At 43.4% G+C, this 21,665-nt stretch overlaps 1 protein-coding gene across 1 annotated transcript; it reads right to left on the reverse strand.

The window, feature by feature from the left end:
• Positions 1 to 9,840: 9,840 nt before the first annotated feature.
• PROX2 (prospero homeobox 2) lies at positions 9,841 to 21,375 on the reverse strand. The gene is made up of 5 exons (XM_009249315.3): positions 19,075 to 21,375; positions 17,735 to 17,746; positions 15,037 to 15,138; positions 13,434 to 13,628; positions 9,841 to 11,941 (listed from the first exon to the last, which is right to left on the reverse strand). The coding sequence occupies exons 1-5, from the start codon at positions 20,371 to 20,373 to the stop codon at positions 11,771 to 11,773; spliced, it is 1,779 nt and encodes a 592-aa protein (XP_009247590.1). The 5' UTR covers positions 20,374 to 21,375; the 3' UTR covers positions 9,841 to 11,770.
• Between the last annotated feature and the right edge of the window lie 290 nt (positions 21,376 to 21,665).

Below are 21,665 nucleotides of genomic sequence, written 5' to 3' on the forward strand. Positions count from 1 at the left end.
TGTTTAGAATTGATGACCTGGTGATTTTTAAGTATAAAATTAATTCATGTAGGTTCATATGTGTATGATTTATAAAACCAATTCTTGTGTTTGCTTTTTCCCTACCTCTGTATCTTCCAGCTGGTGGCATATCAATACTTAAGGCATAGCAAATTCAAATGCCTTCAAAGGACAGGAAGATAACTGTAAATGAGAGAATTGGCCAGTAATTTCATAATATATTTAGTTGTATTCTTTCAACAGAAACTTACTTTGTTTGCAGATTAGACATGTAGGAATATTCTTCACTCTTATGGAAAAATACCCTGTTTCTCATTCTCAAAACTTTTGGCACTCTCTTAGTTCTCCCTCCTTTGGTAGAGACGTAAGTACAGTATTATTTTTTCTTTACTGTGAGAAAAACAACAGCAGAAGCAGAATAAAACAGGGTACTTGGCCCTCTCAGCCTCAGGGTTCAGGAAGCAGTAGGGTATGGTGGAGGCTGGGATGGTGCAGAGTGCTTGTCCTGTCTCAGGGGACAGTTCTCCAGCCAGTGGTTGGAATGAAGAAAGACAGACCCAATGTTACTAGATGAAGATGAAGTGGAAGTCTGGATTTTTATGTGAAATAGTCACAGTAGAAACAAATCACATCCGGAAGCCACATGTTACCAATAGGCTGTCATTTTGGGACTTTTCTGACATATACTCTAAAGGATGATGACAAGTCTGAAAGACAGTTATGGCAAAGAAGATATTTGTAAGAAAGGAAACATCAGATTTTATTACATATAAATATTTTGAGCAGCACCTTTTTACTGTATTTTGGAAAAGCATTTCTGTCTTCATTGAGCCAAGTGGCAACACATATGTAATATACTGATGCTGAATTTGCGGTGGGTTGATTTTTGTCCATTGCTGGCTTTCACATGGAAGCATGAATATTGTCTCCCCGCTACCCCTTTTGAGTGACATCCTTCCAGTGCCTCCATTTCTCAAGTTGCAGGTAAGCACCTTGTGTGTATACAGTTAAATAGTGGGCACACATCTATCCCAGGAAAAGAAGACAGTGAGAATTCCCTTTGGTTAAGTGGAACAGCTAAATGGCCACTATACCTGGATGCAAATTTGGTCCAAATATTCTGCTCTAAGCCCTCCACTGCTTTCTACTATTTCCACTGAGGAAAGAGGATGTGTGTCATTAAAGCTCTGTTGGCACCTGTCACAGTCAAGGTGGGTATAATTATGTTTAATTTCTTAAAGTGTTCCTGGGCATCGTCTTTTTCAAATTCATTTATTCTGTCCAGAAGATGTGAATTCATTTTCATTATTAAAAAATAAAATATTACAGATAAAGCTCAACACTCCCCTCTCCCCCTTAAGCACAAATACCTTGAATCTTAGAGGTAATTACTGTTATTTTGGAGTGTGGCTTTTCCAAACCTTTTTGTGTGTATTTGTATACATATGTACTTGCCTATAAAAATACAGTTTTACTGTTTTTTACATGACTGATATTCTTTACATACTGTTCTGCAGACCTACTGTGTCTTGGATACACACACATGCATGTATATGTATATATAGGTAAATATATATACATGCATTCATGTTTGTGTATATTCCATGGTATGTGTATAATGGATTACTTTTTCCTTTTTTTGTGAGTTTTTCACTGTCATACCAGTGTTGCATTGAACATCCTTGTAAATGCCTTTTGCAGGCTTATTTTCAAAAATCTTCCCCCGGGGAAGATACAGAAGAATTGAATTACTGGGCTATAGGGAAACCATTTCTCTTTTTATGTTCTCCTAATAATTATCTACATGTGTGTTTTAGAAACAGTCTTAATTTAACATTGGGGGTTTCAAAAAATTTTTTTTCTCATTTTAAAATTCCAGTTTTATATGCTGCAGTCATTTGAATTCTGCCTTTTGAATCTAGATTTGGAATTGATATGGATAAGCAAAATAGGTTCTAAGTGGTAGCGATAGTTCATAACCAGTTTGCTTTTGGAATAGGTGCTGTTTCAATCTTGGGGAAGGTAAAATGTCAATTGAGAAAATAATCTTTAATCATGAAGTTCTTTTTTCCAAGTCATTCTCTGCTCCCTTTGGAATTATGACAACTTGGATCCGGAGGTGCTGTGAAAATATTTTCTTACATCATACCTCTTCTTTTCATACAAGTTTGAATGATCCTGGAAAATACAGTTTTTGTATTTTCAAAAAAAAAAAAAAAAGAAGTCTGGAACACCCACTTTTCTTAATAGGATCTAGTTTATTTGTTTAGGTAGTAAAGCTTTTATTAAAAGAACATACTTTGAGGATTTTCTGTTTCTCACCTGGGCCTTCTGTTTTCACTAGATATGCAACTGAGTGCATTGGCAGGGCCTCTACTAGACCTGAAAGGCAGCATTCCCAGTGTTTATTTTCAGGGCCAGAGGGAAGGCTATTGACTGACATTGGAGGCCTTAACTCCTGGATTGGTAAGGTTCTGGTGGAATGATTGCTTAGATTCCATAAACACTCAAATAGATGATTACTCCTTTCTCTATGTATGCATTTTTGGAAGAATGATAAAATATAAAAAGTGTGAAGAGTTGTGCACTCAAGTGGTGGTTTTGACCTGGGGAGCTTTTAAAACTCCCAAAGCTCAGGCTACACCTCATAGCAATTAAATCAGAATCTAGGAGTGGGACCCAGGCCTTGGTAATTTTTTAAAAGGCCACCAGGTCATTCTAATATGCAGCCAACTTTGAGAACCGGTGGGGTAAAGGGGATTTTAAATTTTATTTCATCTCTAGCTGACGATAGGTTCATTAAGCAAAACTTGCGAAGGCCCTGGTCCGTTGGTTAACTTTGCAGGTGTGGAAGATAACAGTTGTTAGAAGGATGCTTGTTAATAAAACTCTTTAAATGTGCGAAAGAAAATCCACCTAGCTTGAAAGAGTTAATGCGGTTTCCAAAGGTGCTTGATAGCCAAGGAACAGCTTAGGCACAGGGACAGTCTGGCTTCTTGGAAGCAAATAAAGCCAAGATTTAAAATGCCTTTTAATCTAAAACATGTGTTTGCCCGTGGGCCTGGAAACAAGCCTAGGCCCTTGCAGTTGTGAAGTTTCCTCACGATAGACAGACATGAGTTGTGGTCCAACGTTATTTAAACTTGAAAGCTTAGAGGAGAAATTTGGTTTGTGGAGGAGGTTGTAGATGGAAGAAGAGAAGTGCAGTGGGCAGGCAGAACAAATTATTTTTCTGTGGCTTGTCCTTTCTGATTTTAAGGAGAGAACTAGTTCATAGTTCCAGTTATCACATACAAAATGAACAAACCTCAAGAAAATGAGAATTGCTATTTTTAATAAGCTAGAATGATCTCTTTAAATTAATCTGCATTGATACCTAAGATAATTAATCTCTATTTGTGGCATAAGTGTCCTTATAAATGCATTTTATGGTGGTATGGACTTTTTTGCGTCTTCTTTAGAGTACATGACTCCTTCGGTAGAACTTTTCCCCAAAGATTCTGATTTCTCATTGTTTTTTAAATTTTTATTTTGAAATAGTTACAGATTCATAGGAAGTTGCAGAAAAAAATGTACAGAGAAGTCCTGGTGTATTCTTCAACCAGCCATCCTCAATGGTAACATCTTATACAATGAGAAGTGTGTGTCAAAACTTTTAAAAGCCAAGAAATTGATGTTGATACACTCCACAGAGCTTATTCAGATTTTACCAGTTTTACAAGCACTTGTGTGTGTGTGTGTTTGGTTCTGTGCAATTTTATCTCATGTAGCTTCATGTATTTGTGTGTGTTTTGTTCTGTGCAATTTTATCTCATGTAGCTTCATGTAATCACCACCACCATAATCAAGATTCAGAACTCCATGTGGGAATGTGAAGAACTGTTAAGAGAATGAGTATAGAATGAGTCACTTTGCTTGTAGTCCCATCATGACTTAAATTCAAGACTTTATATTGTTGGGGACTGCTGCTTTGAGGGGGTAAGTAGCATAGCTTTTGCAACATAAAGTGGCTTTTTAGTTTTTTTTTTTTTCATGAGATCATCAATATTGGTGCTTTTCTCAGTAACTATGCTTTTGAGTAGTTCAAGCATGGTCACTTGCTTTATTTGAAGGGAGTAAAATGAGAAGTATATGCCCCAGAGCATAAGAATCTGTTGCTGATCTTAATTTTTGGACAAATTGAATGCTAGGAAGTTCTTTTTCTGCCCAACTTCAGAACATTTGAGACCTGCTCAGTAAACAGTCATTGTGTATTTTTAGTCCTAAAACAGTAAGAAGACTATTGGCCTCCCAGAGAAATGCCCTGATGTGTTTGAATTGAATAGGCATGGCTTTATAATAAAGAAATAGAAACAGTCACTTTAAATAGCATATTCTAAGCATTAAGTCAACTGTCAAACCCTGCCTCACTCACATTTTTTAGGTGTTACTGTCTCCAGAGCATAAGGATACATAATCATGTCTACCGTTCACATGGCATGAGGATAAATCCTCATGGATAGGATAATTTAAAAATTATCTTTGCAACTGGTATGTCAAAATTAAGGTGTTTAGGAAAGTCCAGTGTTATTAAACTTTCTGTTCCCAGGACTTGCTGATAAATTACAATCAACAAAACAGTTTGTATTCTGTTCTTGTACCCACATCCCCCTGTCTACCTTAGAAATTCTTTTTTGGGGCACCATTTTTGGCAAGAATTCTATATGAAATAAGAGTTTCTGGAGTTTGCTCTGATTGGTTCAGAGTCAGCAAGCTTAGCTCTGATGAAGTAATGGGATGTGTGAAAAGAAGTGTCTAAACACAAAGATAGGAATCTTGAGCAAAAGCAGCTTTGGGGTATATATCAAAAATGCATTCTGCCTGATGTAATTGTGTTTTTTTGTTAGAAATTTAATACAGTAAGAAGTCAGCAAAACTTGATGTTGACAATCCCATTGTCTCATAAAGTTTGATTTGAAAAAGACAATGTAGAAATAGACTAGCCAGAAGACATTTAGAGCCTTAAATATTCTGATAATCACCAACCCACACTCATGGAAGAGCAGAGGAGAAGATAATCAACATTAGTGACTATAAATGAAAAGAACCAGAAAGGAGGCTGGATTACTTTCAATCAAAAAAAGTAGGTTGGCTGTGGTGCCTCACTCCTGTAATCCCAGTGCTAGGAGGCTGAGGTGGGTGGATCTCTTGAGCCCAGGAGTTCCACACCAAACTGGGCAATATGGTGAGACCCCATCTCTACAAAAAACAGCCATACATGGTGGTGCATGCCTGTAGTCTCAGCTACTTGGAAGGTTGAGGTGGGAGGATCCCTTGAGCTCAGGAGGTGGCGGTTGCAGTGATCCAAGATTTTGCCACTGCACTCAGCCTGGGTGACAGAGCAAGACCTTGGATGCAAAAAACAAACAAACAAAAACCAACTATATGAAAAAATAATCCTGAATATAGATTTAACTGTTAAGAGGGGAGAAAACCAGGATTCCAGTTATGTTTCCCTCCCCACCCCGACCCAGTCAAGAAGGCAATGAACCAGCCCCTTTTAACAAGTGGAACAACTACAGAGACGTTTTTGAATAACTGTACAGAAGTTAAGAAAATATTCAAGCCAAAACTATTCTACTCAATGGACATAGATAACAGCCCCAAAAAGCAGTGGTTAGAGATGGCAAGTTGCATAATTTTAGAAATACCACATTAGTCACTGAGCTTTTAATTAAGAGGATGTCAAAAATGCAGTGTAGGCCGGGCGCAGTGGCTCAGTCTTGTAATCCCAGCACTTTGGGAGGCAGAGGTAGGTGGATCACAAGGTCAGGAGTTCAAGACCAGCCTGACCAATATGGTGAAACCCGTCTCTACTAAAAATACAAAAATTGGCCAGGCGTGGTGACATGCGCCTATAGTCCCAGCTACTCAGGAGACTGAGGCAGGAGAATCACTTGAACCTGGGAGGCGGAGCTTGCAGTGAGCCAAGATTGCACCACTGCACTCCAGCCTGGGCCACAGAGCAAGACTCCATCTCAAAAAAAAAAAAAAAAAAAAAATGCAGTGTATCCCCCTGTGTAAGGAAAAAGCAGGTCAGCATCTGAGCAACAAACCAAGAAACAGCAATAGTCGTAATGCCATTTGTCAAGTAAACATGTCAACATGGGGTTGTAATTAAAAAGTAAATGATGAAATGCATATAAACTTTATAGCACAAAGGCTTTTAGCTGGGTTTTCTTCTCAAACTATATTAACATAGTTTAAAGCTAAGTTTTGTGGTTGCATCAGTGTTACATGTCAGTGGTGTTCTTAAGCTAAGAATTCTTTTTCACTGTGAAGCAGTACAAATTCATGACTTTGCTAACAATTTATGACTGCTGAACAGTAATACAGCTAACATTTACTGAGCACATACTATGCTCCGGAAGTGTGTTGAGCATTTCACATGTATGGTTTTACCTGAACCTTAGAACAATATTATGAGGTAGGTGCTGTATTATTATCTCTGTTTTACAGATGGCCAAGCTGAGGCCAAGAAGAGTAAGTAATTTAGAGAGATCCGTAGCTGATAGGTGGGTGAGCCCAGATGAAAACACACCCCAAAGCCCATGCACCTAACAAACTACTCGACTTGGGAAAGGTATTAGGTGAGGTGGAAAGCAAATAGGGTGGGGGAAGCATTGTCAGGTCAGATACCTGAGGATAAAGTGGGAAAAAGGTAAAGGGAGGAACAACATTCTTGCAGACAGCTGAAGCTCCAGTCCAGAAGCAGTAACTGAGGGCATGGAAGTCAGAGCCACAGAAATCAGTAAATAGGAGAAAGAGGGAGGTTTTCCTAAGGGAAGAAGAGGAATTGACATTTGTTTGAGGTGTGACTGGAGAATTGGAAATGGCAAAACAAGGGTTTCTGAGCATGAACAGTGAGATCGTGAGAAATGAAATCACCCTGAAAAACTCTTGGTGAAAGAAAAGCAGACCCCTGGTGAGCAGATGGCCATGTAAAACTGACGATGGTTTGGGTTGTTCCTTTACTGTGTTCATTGTTCACCTGCCTTCAACATTTCATCAGACACTCCCTTCCTCTGGAGGCTAGCATCTGTTTTGCTTTTTTTTTTTTTTTTTTTTTAAATAGGACTGAGCATTCAACTCTTAGGCACTTGGTTATATATAGCATTTAGGTTATTGAAAAGAGGGCCGGGTGTGGCAGCTCATGCCTGTAATCCCGGCACTTTTGGAGGCCAAGGCAGGCGGATCACCTGAGGTCAGGAGTTCAAGACCAGCCTGGCCAACATGGCGAGACCCCGTCTCTACTAAAAATACAAATATTAGCTGGGCATGGTGGTGTGCACCTATAATCGCAGCTACTTGGGAGACTGAGGCACAAGAATCACTTGAACCCGGGAGGTAGAGGCTGCAGTGAGCCAAGATTGTGTCGCTGCATTCCTGCCTGGGTGACAGAGTGAGACTCCATCTCAAAAAAAAAAAAAAGCTTTTTCTTTGTGTAGGAATTGTCTAATCCTGAAAAATACTCCTTTCATGAATCATCTTCTTCCACGTGTGAGTGCTTAGTAACTCTTTGTAAATGTAGATACCATGATCTACCTCAAAGGTACAGCATGCATTATTAATACTCTAAAGTGGATCATCTGAACTCGTACTTTACAGGTGTATGTGTGTATACCTGTGGTAAATCTGACCAAGAATATTTTATACAATACTTTCATGAAAAGCATTATATTTGCCATATTGTCACAGGTGCATTTCTATCCACCCCAAAGGTTCAATCCCTGAAGCAGTTAAGACTTGTACAGAACTCAAATTCAAATGTATATAATCCTCAGCCTTATATTGTTCTAGCTAAAGTATTCAGTATCTCTTTCGTGCCCATCACTGTTTCATTATCTTGTCTGATGATCTTGCTTTATGTGAAATCTATGCAATGCTTAAGTTTGTGTAAAAACATCAAAGGATTTTTAAAATTTCTGTTTTGATTGTATATATTATCAAACTATGATCTGCTTTACAGAGCAAAGGATCAAAACTGTAAATCAAAGGACTAGAATCAATTATTACGAAAATCTGGACTATATAGGACTTCAGAAAACTGGTTACCAAAATTTTGGCTAATTTTGTAAGGACTTTTTTCTTTTTTTGAGATGGAGTTTCGCTCTTGTTGCCCAGGCTAGAGTGCAATGGCGCGATCTCAGCTCACCACAACCTCTGCCTCCTGGGCTTAGGTGATTCTCCTGTCTCACATCCCGAGTAGCTAGGATTTACAGGCATGCGCCACCATGCCCGGCTAATTTTGTATTTTTGGTAGAGGTGGGTTTTCTCCATGTTGGTCAGGCTGGTCTCAAACTCCCAACCTCAGGTGATCTGCCCGCCTCGGCCACCCAAAGTGCTGGGATTACAGGCATGAGCCACTGCATCCAGCCTTTAGGACTTTTAAAAGAAATAATTTTTATCTTTTTCTTTCTTTCTTTTTTTTTTTTTTTTTTAGACAAGGTCTCACTCTATCGCCCAGGGCTGTGCAGTAGCATGATTGCCGGCTCACTGCAGCCTCAACCTCCTGGGCTCAAATGATCCTCACCTTAGCCTCCCAAGTATCTGGGACTACAGGCACATGCCATTATGCTGGCTAATTTTTGTATTTTCTTTTTTGGTAGAGATGGGGCCTCACCACATTGCCCAGGCTGGTCTCAAAGTGCTGGGATTACAGGCATGAGCTATCGTGCCCAGCCAAAGATATATTTTCAAAAGACACTTGTAAAATTAGGTTAGGGAAGTGCAATTTTAAATTATTTTTTTCTGAGGATTCTATATTTTGTCATTGAAAGCAAAGACAACATTTTAAAAGTGGACCTACGTAAGAGGGCTGGGTGTAGAGCTTTATTAAAGAGCGCTGTGCTATTTGCTGTTTATGCTTTGCTCATTCTCTGATGGAAAATAAATTGTTTAGGTACCCCTTACATGTCCAGGAGATGCCTTCAGCCTCTCACTGTTTGAGTCTGGTTTGGGATTTGTATACTATATGAAACCGTGTTTGAAATAAAGGTTCCTAATGAACATTTTCCTCCATGGGATACCAATCAGCTGCCTGCTTTTAATTGATAATTGGACATTAACTTCTCAGTAGTGCCATCATCATAAACCACAGTGCAGACCCTATAGTCCACCATTGAAAAATTAGACAATTATGCAATATTTGAACATGTCTAATCTAGGAGAGGGTAGCACCCAAGGCCGGGCACAGTGGCTCATGCCTATAATTCTAGCACTTTGGGAGGCTGAGATGGGAGAATTGCTTGAGCCCAGCAGTTCGAGACCAGCCTGGGCAACATAGTGAGACCCCCATCGCTACAGAAAATTTTTAAAAAATTAGCTGGGCATGGTGACATGTGCCTGTAGTCCTAGCTACTCGAGAGGCAGAGTTGGGAGTATCACTTGAACCTGGGAGATCAAGGCTACTGTGATCGTGGCACTGTGCTCCAGCCTGAGTGAGAGAGTGAGACCCTGCCTCAAAAAAATAAAATAGTGCCCTTATATACCTTAGTGGAAAAAATGACCAGATCTTTGGCAAAGTATGATTGCTAAAATAATAACCCACTCAGCTTACACTCCATGTGTTTCCAACAGAGAGGGATACGCACTTGGTAGAAACAGAAAATTATAATCAAATAGAATTCTTCTGTTGGCAGAGCATATATATTTATACATTCTTCTGTGTTTAGCTCAGTGGTTAGAGAACACTTCCTGGAAAGACTGCAGTACACAAATGTTTTCAATTTGAGCTTGTACATTTTATCTAATTGGTCACTGAGACAAGGTTCACTGCCCTGGAGGTGACTTGGCTCAGTCTTTAAACACACACTAATGAATTTCAGGTTTGGGACAGAAGAAGGGCTGTTCTCTATTGGACAGTCATGTGAACTTGTTTCCCCTGTATGTCTAACTTAGGTATGTAATGTCACTCTGGATAGAGGGTTCTTCTACTGTGTCCAGACACAGAAAACTGATTGCCCTTGCTCAGAGCACTCCATGCTTGCCTGTGTTTAAAACTTAGGTTTGGCAGATTCCTTCATTTTTGTGAAAATAGGGCAAAGATCTTCTGAGTGCAATTGGATGTACTGGAGGGCACTTAACCTTTAGCCTGTAAAGATGGGTTTGGGCTAAGTCTGTTTTGTTTTTCCTTTCAGCTGTTTGAAGAGAAAATTCAAAGGAAAATTCATCTTTCATACTTTTTATGCTGATAGTTCTAGTAATAGTTTAGGGATTTTATCTCATCTGCTCCAGCAGCACCCCACCAGAAAAATTATGGAAGTTGAGTAGCCGAATATGAAACTTGTTTTATACAGACAGGAAAGAAGCTAATGAACTCACAGACACCCCTTATCAGGACAACAAAGCCCGAGCTGTGTATTACCCCCACCCCACCCCACCCCACGTACCTTTGGCAGTGCTTACAAAGACTTGATCCTGACTAACTTAGAAGACAGATGCAGTTACCCAGCTTTGTACATGTCTTGCCTATATGCTCAAGAGTGGGTTACAATTGTGTTGGGCCAGCAGGGGGGGAAATGTTGATTTCGTGAATTCCTTCATCAGTGGAAGGTCAGTCATGGACTGTAATTTTGTTGTGGAGTGGGAAAATTTCCATTTCTGTGTGATGCTGCATTTGTCCCAGTTATGCCATTTATCATCTGCAAGGCTGTGCACAGCCTGTGTAAGCCTCCTGTCTGGACTGCGGTTCTTCCTTCCTAATTTAAGCAGCATGGGCCAGATGATCTCCTAAGGCCCTTTCTACCTTTCACAGTGTGAAGTTCAGCTTCTTCTGCATATATGAGGTTGGGGCACCAATTGCAGTGGTCAGCTGGAGACTATTTGCATTATCCAGCTGATAAACTCTTCCAGCAGACAAATGTGAATAAACAGCAACACTCAAGTCCTGCAGAAAGTTTGTCTTGAGTTTGCTGAAATGATCAGCAGAAATCTTGGGCGGTGAAGTGCTCCTAAGTGCTGGGCAGGAGTTGTCAGGTGACGGTGCCCTGTCAGCGCTGGATGCTTACTAGGGATGGGGTCCTGCTTGAGATACTGAGTTAGCTTCAGGAGATGGGTCCAGCATGCAGTTGGGCATCAGAAAGTCTTTGTTCCTCCAGGCTCCTAACTGTCCCTATCAACCCAGAAGTCCTAGCCTCATAGGCTTTGGTGAGTTACCTTGCAGTTCTAAAGCTTCTGTTTGGTCATTTTTTAAATGATGATAATAACTACTTTTCAGGGTGAAAAGCTTAAAGTATGTGAAAGTATCTAGCAAATAGATGGCGCTTTATAATTAGGTGACTAAAAACAGCAATTTGTAAAAATCCCAAATAAGATAACCTTATCTGAAAGAGGGGCTCAAAAAACTGACATTTGTGTGTGAATAACATTGCATAGGACATACTGTCCTTTAATCCTTAACAACCTCATTTTACAGATACAGAGATACCAGGAAGTTCCCAGGGTCACAACACCTGGAAACAATGGAGTTGAGCTTCAAGTCTTCTGGTTGGAAACTTGTGTTCCTTTTACAATATACTACCAATACACCAATATAGTTAGTACACTTTATAGTTAAATTTCTGATGATTCTGGAAAGGGAAATAAATGATCAAAATGGTAATAGTACCTATTTTGGTAGAGATTTCCTTGTGCCCTTTTTATATGACTACAGCTAAATTGCCCTTTAAGACAAACCCAGGAAACCCTAGCCAGTCACTCCTCACGTTGTGGGATCTTAACTCCGAAACAGCTACTGGGGATAGCTGGAAGATTTGAATATCTCTGGGATGTCACTGTCCAGTTTCGAAATAATTTTATAAATGGGTTTCTTCCAGGAAGGATCTGAGTCTCTCCCTGCGGAGACAGCCCTGAAGAACTCCTGTAACGTCAAGCTGGCAATTTCCAAGAAGCAATCTGGAACCTGCATTTCCAAAGAGACCCACAAGAAAGAAAAGACGTGATGCTGGGAAGCACTGGTGCCAGAGCCCTCACTGGCGGATGCTGCCTGTTTCTTGGGTAGTGGGCTAGGAGCATCCCTGCTCTAGCGGCCCCTGATTCTGCAACCCTAGGAATACTCTGCTCCCTCATCAGACACAAACCTTGATAAGACAGCTCCAATGAGAAAGCCCTGGGAGAAGGTGAATTAAGGACACTTCCTTTGTAGGAGGAGCTGATCCTGCTAATGGGTGACTTTTTATTAAGCAGGTCAGAAAATCTTACTGAAAGTAAATCTGTGGCTCAAAGAGACTTTGGTATTCTTTTCCCTAGCACTAACTGGAAAGGAGTGCCCCCAAGCTTCTGACTGTCATACCTCATTCCACTGCCTTTTGGGCTGGGTCTGAAGAGCTTACTCTCCTGCTTTCAGAGCCGGTTGACGGGGGTGCTGTTCTAGAATCCTAACCCAGACTGGCACCATGAATGATGGGTTGCCCCACCGCCAAGCTCCAAACCCAGCTTGGCTTGGGGCTTGCCGCCACTGCAGGTCAAATGACCACCCTATGTGGAAAGATGCAGCAGTGCTGCCTGTCCCATACTGACCCTGACCCCTTGAGCCTCAGAAAGGGAGACACGGACAATTTTCCCCACAGGTAGTCTTAGCTTTCCAAACATATTCTGACTGACCAGTCAACAAGTGGATGACCGCAGTTCTTGTATTTTTTGGAGGCATCAATAAACCACTCTGTGATCACAGTCAAGGGAGAAATCAAGAAGAGGGAAGTGTAATCTGTGACCAGATATACCCGGCACCTGCAGAATCAGATGCCAGCCTAACAGCTGTCAGCTGTGCATGAGGCAACATGCGTCTCTTGATTAGGAATGTGCACCAGTGACACCTAAGCTCACCCTTCACTGACGCTTTACCTCTGAGGTGCCACCAGTGTGCCTTCATAGGGATCCCCGAGGGACTGAGCTTGAGTGTTGTTTATTGTTATTTCCAGGAAGGATTTGAGGTGACTTGCTATGGAAGGCCCACTGATACATTTTCAAGGGAAAATACAGATAAGAATCAAATCATGAAAAGCACAGAAATTGTTGAGAAAACCTAGGCCAAGACTAGCTGCCACAACTGAGCTCAGCATTCAGTCCTGAGCCTCCTGGCACTAAGGCAAAAAGTTCAGTAAGTTATGTAACTTGATAATGACAGGGTATTCAGTCTAAGATGGTGTAATACCTGGCAGACCTCTCACTAAGCTTCAGAATGAAGACTGGCTGTAGACTCAGTTTGCTGCTTCCACCTGTTGCCAAAGTGAAGCTGTTGAGGCTGTAATCTTTGTGGATGATACAGAGATTGGCCCAGGCTGCCCTGGCTCTCAGTAACTTAAGGAGACACAGAAGGGGGATCTTTCCTAAAACTCGAATCATGTAGGGAAGACACTCATCAGATCTCATGGGAACCCAGTACATGGTCTTACCTCAAAGTCATTTCCCTTGTTATAGTGCATATTGAGAGCTCGAAAAAGTTCTGAATTGCGGAGAACCACCAGCATTTTGGGATTTGTGACACCATCTGAAATTGCTTGCCGGGCAGATTTTTCCATTTGGATGTAATAAAACTCACGAAAGTTGCTGAACCACTTGATCATCTGGGAGGTAATGCAGCGGTTGAACTGTACAAACAAGAAGTCCATCCAGTCAGACATTTGCCTCTAGGTGCTCAGAATTAGAACTGTCTGCTTCCAGCTCAGTATAGGGGTTCAGATACATGGCTTTAACCAGCATTAACAGGGGCTTCCTTTAAAAAAAGAAGCAAAGCCACCACTATTTTCCAAGCCTATTTAGTTATACTCAGAAAAATCTAAATTAGCTACAGTGCCCATTAGAACATAACTTTTTTTTGATATGCTAGATTTATGAGGGTTGTTTTACCCATGAAAAGCTTTTTCTGGTGTTTGAGTGGGACTTAGGGGTCAAGACCAGCGCGGTGCCAGATTTTGCTGCACCCAGGTGGACTGCATGGCAGGCCTGGGGCCTTCCACCTGGATAAAGGGCCAAGGGAAGGGCAAGGTGTAGGTCAGGGAGCAGTTTATTAGCAACTTTGAATTGTGGAATGAATTGAAATCAAAATCAGAGGTTGCTTCAGGGATCAACCAACCAACTGAATATGAGGGAAAGAAAAGCTTGAATGATGTAGACCAAAAGTATTAACAGCCCGTAACCCAACACCCAAGGTAAAGGAGGCCCTCAGAAACCTTTTATGGGAACAGGGAAGGTCTGGTCCCAACAATTAGTTTGATTTTCCTTATTGTCACACTTCATCTGTATGTACGTTCACTCAGTTTTGAACTATAGCAATTTGAACATAAATTTGACAGTGTCTGACACTCTCTCTCTCTCTGCCTCTCTCTCTCTCTATTTTTTGTTTGTTTGTTTTTGTGTGTTTTTTTTGAGATGGAGTCTCGCTCTGTCGCCCAGGTTGGAGTGCGGTGGTGCGATCTCTGTTCACTGCAACATCCGCCTCCCGGGTTCAAGTGATTCTCCTGCCTCAGCCTCCGAGTAGCTGGGATTACAGGCGCACGCCACCACGCCAGCTAGTTTTTGTATTTTTAGTAGAGACGGGGTTTTACCATGTTGGTCAGGCTGGTCTCGAACTCCTGACCTCAGGTCATCTGCCCACCTCGGCCTCCCAAAGTGCTGGGATTAGAGGCATGAGCCACTGCGCCTGGCCTATATTTTATTTTTCATAGTGTCCCCAGCCAAGGCAGAAAACTAGCCATAAAGGCCACTAACTAGTGTTTCTGTTTCCCTCTACTTTTCCTGCCCATGTGTTTCTGTTTTGGGGATTATCTACAGCTCAGTAGCTTAAGAATTTAGACAGCCAGCCTTTCTAGCCTAAAGTTATTCATGGTTATTTGGGTAGAGTCTCAGCCCAGAACTGGACATTGCACAGCTTCCATCAACAACACTAAGGGGAGCTTGAAGTGCACATATGATGACCTAGGACTTGCCTCACACCAGGCGAAACACACTGCCACTTGGGAGTTCTGCAGAAGCTGCCATTTAGTTGAGTGACTTTACCTGAACATCAGGAAAATAAGCCTTCAGGAGGTTGGAGCTGGGATATCGTGTGAAGAAAAACATTAGTTTGGCCTTCTTCAAGTGACCAGGGTTTAGACCCTCCTGGATTTATCTCAGTGTCAAGGAAAATGAACACTTTAAAATGCCAATTTATCAATTAACTAGTGAATTCCTTGTTCCTGTGGTTTCTATTTGATTTCATTTTGTTTTTCTGATTGGAATTGTGTATTTGCTCCATTTTTCTGTCTCTGGAAACTGTTCAAGTAAGCTGGATGACATATGTGTACAGTTAAGTCACAGAATGTAAAAATCATCTTGATGTGGAAAAGTTATGTAGCACAGATGATGTCAAATACAGGTTGGTGTATTGTGTGTGTGTGTGTGTGTGTGTGTGTGTGGTGTCGGAGTGGGATGGGAAGAGATGGCAGTTCTATCCCAGATAAACCATTTCAAAACCCCAAGCAGAGATTTACTTCCCCTCTCTGCCTCAGTTTCCTCAGCTGTAAAACAAGAAGAGTAAACTAGGTGGTCCTTATTCTGGCTGTCACTTTTATCATTGCCTTCGCAGTGTTGCCTTTATAACCAGCAAACATCTAAGCAGGCTGAGTACCAGCTCATATTTTGCTCTTGCTCAAGAAGCTTGAATGGTTGGGCGGCACCCCCTCTCCATTTGCCTGGCAGAACTATCCCTCATCATTTAGGTCTCAGCTCAGAAGCTCCCACCTCTGTTAAACTCTTGCCAAATTAAGCCTTTCTTACCCTGGGCTATGAAGACTCTTTGTACAAACGGTTGCAGCAATGACCTTATTGGAATTTTTACTGCATGTTTGTCTCCTCGTCTAGACTGTGAGCTCCTTGAGAGTGAGGACCTTATCTTTTCATCTTTGTGCCTAGCCCAGTGCTAGGAACACAGTAGGTGCTCAATAAATATTTGTTGTGTGAAGGAGTGAGTGAACGGTCAACCTTAATCCGTACACATATATGGAAATTAGATTCCAAACTATATCTCACTCTGGGAACAGACAGATTCCTTCCCCTTTAACAAGAGTCGGAGAGTTGTGATGTGACTGCCTAGCACTGGGGCAGGACGGAAATGAAAAAAAGGTTCTTACACAAATACGCTTTGCATTTTTAGGGACAGTCCTTAGGCAGGGTGAGAAGCATTACACAGAATAACCTGGGATCTCAGATCCGAGAGCTGTAGCTTAAGACAATTAAGACTTCCACATAGGATGAATCTGTTTAACCAAAAGAAACCAGACCAACTGACTATGGTTATAGGTGGCCCAGGCACCTAGTTGCTGCACAGGAGATCCCTCCCTGCTGCCCCATCAGCCCTACTTACCCTTCCTACAGATCCACAAATGCTGTGGAGAGAATCCTGGATTGGGATTCCAAAGACCCAGTTTCAGATACTGATTTTGCCACCTATTAGCTGTGTGACCTTGGGCAAGCCACTTAACTGCTCTGAGCCTCATTGCTAAGATGTGGAGAATAGTGGTTAAAGCTTGTACTTGGCCATCAGATCCCGGGTTTGAATCCTGGTTGCTCATTAGTGTGTCTTGGGACTTTGGGCGAGTTAGCTCCCTTCTCTGTCTCTGCTTCTCGGATACCCGATCTTAGAGTGGATGCTTAAGAACGGTGAGATAATACAGGTCTAAACCCCTTATCTGAAATGCTGGGCCAAATGGAGTTCAGATTTCAGAATTTGTTAGCTTATAAAGATAATATGATGTGTGTACCACACATTAATTAACATCCACAGCTGAGACAGTCTGTAATCCAATACATTAACATTTCTGCAGCAAAATGTATGACTATACCAAGTGGGATAAAATCTATTAATAGCCTCCAATCAGTGCAGGCCAGGTTTTGCTACCAAAAAAAAAAAAGATTGCATCATTCTTAGGGGGCGAAAATCATAGGGCCTTTCAAAGCTTTATGGGTTTCAGAATTGTAGCTAAGTGGTGGTGGGCACATACGAGAAGGTGTTCTGTCAGTGCTCCCCTCGTGATCTTCACATCTGCCCTACCTATGTCACAGGATGTCATGTGAATGTGAATGTTCTTTTTATACTGTAAAGCAGCTTGCTCTCAGGTGGCTTTCATGGCCCACAGGAATAAATCTCTTGGAATATAGGCAGCAGGAATGAGGGAAGAGTTGAGGGGCCAGGGTGCTGCTAGGGGGCCCCAAGTCATTCCAAAGATAGTCAAGTACTTCACCCATGCAGCCAATCCTGGCTTAGGTATTTCTTAGGATAGGCCCCAAACCTCCAGAAGCTCTCTGAGCCCAATCCCCAATTTAGGGGGCAGGAACAGGCACATGTAGGCGCTCAACAAACAGCAAATTCTGGGAGACTGTCTGTCTGAGGTGTTTTTGCAGCTGTCTGAATTTAATGGAGAGTCAACTAGTGGTTATCAAAGGCCCAGACAGGTAGCCTTTCTTATAAAGAAAATCTGTCTATGGTGGAATCTCTGCCTCCAAGAGTGGTGGCAAGTGAAGTGTTCTCAGCGTTGGTTTTACAGTTGCTCGCTAACTTCCAGGAAAGCTTTGGGGTGTTTCCAACACTTTTGACCGGCAGGGGGCGCTCATGGCATTTAGGACACAAAGGCAGGTTCTGGCATGGTAATGAGCTGGTCCCACCCCATCCTGCTGCCCTCACAGCAGTTGCCAGGCAAAGGACACGGACTGTTCCCACCTGGATATGCAACTCCACAGACTCATCAGCTTCTGGAGATTCCCCTCAAAGCTGCACACGAGAAGCAGCAGCGTGAGCACAGCTAGCTTAAAAAGCAACATCCAAAATGCATTCTCAAGAACTTAAGTTCTGCAAGATGCTTGTTAGAAGTGGATTATTCTATGGGTCATATGGGTTTGGGGCTGTATACATTCTCCTCTTAGAGCTTCCATTTACTAATGTTAAAGGCTCCGAGAATTCCTGCAGAAAAGAAACTATCTCAGTATTTCCCCAAGGTACTTTTTCTTCTAACTCAACGATTATTAATATCCCGAGGGTTGCTCTGGGAAATACATTGAGCGTAGCGTCTACTTAAGGGTTGCAAAGATGATGCAATAAGATCCAGAGCCCTGCAGATCAGCCTGGGCCACTCAGGCCTCCTCATGGGGAGCCTCCTCTCCCTTCATATGCCCAGCCCCTAGTCTCCAGGCACTCCATTGCACCTTGGAAGTTGTTCCTTAAACTGAAGACCTCTGGCCGTTTCCAGCCACCTCTCTGGGTTTAATCCCCGAGGAAAACTCCTTTTCCATCTGGCCCAGAAGTTTCTGGTCCCTCATCTGCTCCCCAGGAATTATCTACACAATATAGGATTTTTGCTTGTAGAGCTATGGGGTTGGGGAGGCCACACCTCAGATGACGTCATTCCTTTGACCCTCTCCTCCTAAGTGTATGGGCAGCTGACAACCAAATTATGGATTCTTTCTTCCTTAGGGCATTCATCGTATTTCAGAAGCCTATTTGAGTCTCAAAACAAAACCCTTTTAGACCCAAAGGAATAAGTCAAGTGGCAGAACCCGATGGGTCATAGAAGAAGGTAAGTGAACCTTCCCAGGTCCTTAAATTCCAGAATGTGGTCACCACTTTAAGCTGAAGGCCCAGAGCAACATTAAGAAGACCCTGAGTGATCTGTCCCCAGCTCCTCTTCAAATTTCAGTTTTCTTGTTTCTCTGCACAGTGTCAATGATATTTTAATTTATTTATTGAGACATTGTCTCTCTCTCTTGCCCAGCTGGAGTGCAGTGGTGCAATCATAGCTCACTGTAACCTCGAACTCCCGGGCTCAAGCAATCCTCCTGCCTCAGCCTCCTGAGTAGCTAGGACTACAGGCGTGGGCCATCATGTGCAGATAACTTTTTATTTTTAGAGATGGGGTCTAGCTATGTTGTGCAGGCTAGTCTTGAACACCTGTCCTCAAGTAATCCTCCCACCTTGGCCTCCCAAAGCACTGGGATTACAAGCATGAGCCACACTGCACCTGGCTAACAATGAGAACTTCAATTGCTATTAAAGGATATGTGGACCGAAGAGAAAGGCAGTGCCTCCGTGACAGCATGCAGGCCTCTCTGTTCCATCTTCACCAAGGGAAGAAGGGGTAGACTTTCCAGATGGGCAGAGGTGAAAGGCAGGGGACACTGCTGCTGGCTCAGGACCAATGGTTGCGGTTTAGTAGTTCTCCAAGGTCGTAGGGCAGGCTCTGAGGAGGGGTGCCTCTGGGAAGATGAGTCCTGGGGAGGACTGCTACTCCAGTGGCCATTGTTGCATCCATGACCCAGTAGCTGGCTAAGAGTCTGATTTTCCTGGATGTGGGAAGGTGCAGTCAAGGGACAGTTTGCTGGGGGATCCTGACAGGGTTTGGGGATCATTCTTGGAGGGATAGGGTACCTAGGAGAATCTAGACGCTTGGCCAGTGATAAGTTTCCTACTGGGACCCCAGCTTGTAGCTGGACCCTCCTGGGCAAGGCAGCCAAAGCAAGTGGATCTTTACAGGCCCCTCCCACAGGAGGTGAGGGCTCGCTTCTACCCTCTGGCACCTGCCCCTGGAAGCTTCTGCCCAGCTGAGTCAGGCAGCCTGGTGGATCCAATAGTACCTTTCGTAATACTGAGTCCACAGCCTGGGACACTGCCCTGGTCAGCTCTTTCCTCAGAATCTCCAGCGAAGCTGGTGCTCCAGAAGGAAGGAACCTGGGCTTCTCAGACTCTTGGTGTTTTTCTGCCCCAGGGAGGTCCTTGCTGGAACCTTGCTGGTGGTCACCGTCCACAACCCAGGGGCGAGGCCCACAGCCATTCCCCTGCTTTGCACTCAGAGGTCCTTTCCCCATGCCACAGCCTCCTGGCCCCTGAGCTGTGTCCCTGGGCTTGGCAGCCTGTAGGATGTGCTCTTGCAGATGTCTTAGCTGTTGCTTCAACAGGTGAAGTTGTTCTCTCACACGAGGGCCCCCCTTCCTGTTGCCCTGGTCCCGGGCAGGGTCTGGCATCAGGAGGCCTTGCTGTGTGGGAAGGCTCTGCTTCCTCTTCCTCTCTCGGGCCTTCTCTGGGCAGCGTGGGCTGACCCCAGCTTGCGCATTGCCTGGCACCAGAGGATTCGGGGAGAGACACATGCCTCGGATGATGGTCTCCACTCTGGCCCTCTTCGCCTGGATGTGCTCATCACCAAACCATTCGGGGTCTGTAGGGCTGGAGCTGGGGACCTGACTCCAGGGAAACGGGGAGTCTCTATCCAGCTCTGGAGGGGATGAGCTTCTTTCACCTTCCATACAAGCTTCTGCTAGGTGGGAGCAGATCTGGGGCTGAGGAGAAAGCAAGATGGAGTTTGGATCCATCCCAGGCACTTGTTCAGGGCTTCAGGAATTCCTCCTCCTTATTTCCTCAGCTGGAAGTGCACCCAGAATGCGCTGGGCTTCCTCCTCTGCACTTAGAAGGATGAAGAGCCACTGTCGCTGAGGAAGGATTCAGATTCTGGGATGCCAGGGCTCATGAACCTCCTGGGCAGACTCCTGAAATTAGAGACAGGAAGAAAAGAGTACATGTGACTTTGAACAGTCCTTTTTAAATGTGAATGTGCAAACATTCAATGCAGTCTCGTTAAAGTGTAGATTTCAATTCGGTAGATCTGGGGTGGGGCAGAGATTCTCCATTTTAAACCAGGTCCCAGGTAATGCTGATGCTGCTTGTCTCAGAACCCCACTTGGAGGAGACTCCCAGAGTGATCTTACAGGGAGAAAAATCTCCTGCTTGGGCATAACAATAAAATAAGAATAATAATAATAATAATAATATCGTAGTGGCAGCCGCCTGAACAACTGGCATTATGCCAAGAACTCTACATCCATTAATTAATTAATGTGTCATAACAGCTCCATGAGAATGTGGTCATGCCTATTGTCTACAGATAAGGAAACAAGATCAGAGAAGAAGCTACTTCCCTATGGTCATGCAGCTCGTAAGTGACAGACTGGGGTCAAACCAAGCGTTGTCTGATTCGGAGTGACTTTTCTAGTGACTAAGGGCAACAGAATCACCCAACGCACTTCTAGAAATAGCAAATTCGGCAGGGCGCAGTGGCTCACACCTATAATCCCAGCACTTTGGGAGGCTGAGGCAGGCGGATCACCTGAGGTTGGGAGTTCGAGACCAGCCTAACCAACATGGAGAAACCCTGTCTCTACCAAAAGTACAAAATTAGCTGGGCATGGTGGCGGGCACCTGTAATCCCAGCTACTTGGGAGGCTGAGGCAGGAGAATCACTTGATCCTGGGAGGCGGAGGTTGCCGTGAGCCGAGATCACCCCATTGCACTCCAGCCTGGGCGACAGAGCAAGACTCCATCTCAAAAAAAAAAAAAAGCAAATTCAGGCCGGGCATGGTAGCTCACACCTGTAATCCCAGCACTTTGGGAGGCCAGGGCAAATGGATCACCTGAGGTCAAGAGTTTGAGACCAGCCTGGCCAACATGGTGAAACCCCATCTCTACTAAAAATACAAAAAATTAGCTGGGTGTGGTAGCATGTGCCTGTAATCCCAGCTACTCGGGAGGCTGGGGCAGGAGAATCGCTTGAACCCAGGAGGCGGAGGTTGCAGTGAGCCGAGATTGTGCCATTGTACTCCAGCCTGGG

This window comes from Pongo abelii, chromosome 15 (assembly GCF_028885655.2).
Source record: "Pongo abelii isolate AG06213 chromosome 15, NHGRI_mPonAbe1-v2.0_pri, whole genome shotgun sequence".
NCBI lineage: Eukaryota > Metazoa > Chordata > Mammalia > Primates > Hominidae > Pongo > Pongo abelii.

Coding starts and splice junctions, on each gene's coding strand:
- PROX2 (XM_009249315.3), bottom strand. CDS start 20,373: ATGGATCCAAACTCCATCTTGCTTTCTCCTCAGCCCCAGATCTGCTCC. Junction 13,629..15,036: donor CTTATTTTCCTGATGTTCAG/GTAAAGTCACTC, acceptor TTGTTTGTACAG/TTCAACCGCTGCATTACCTC. Junction 11,942..13,433: donor ACAAGGGAAATGACTTTGAG/GTAAGACCATGT, acceptor TTGGAAATGCAG/GTTCCAGATTGCTTCTTGGA.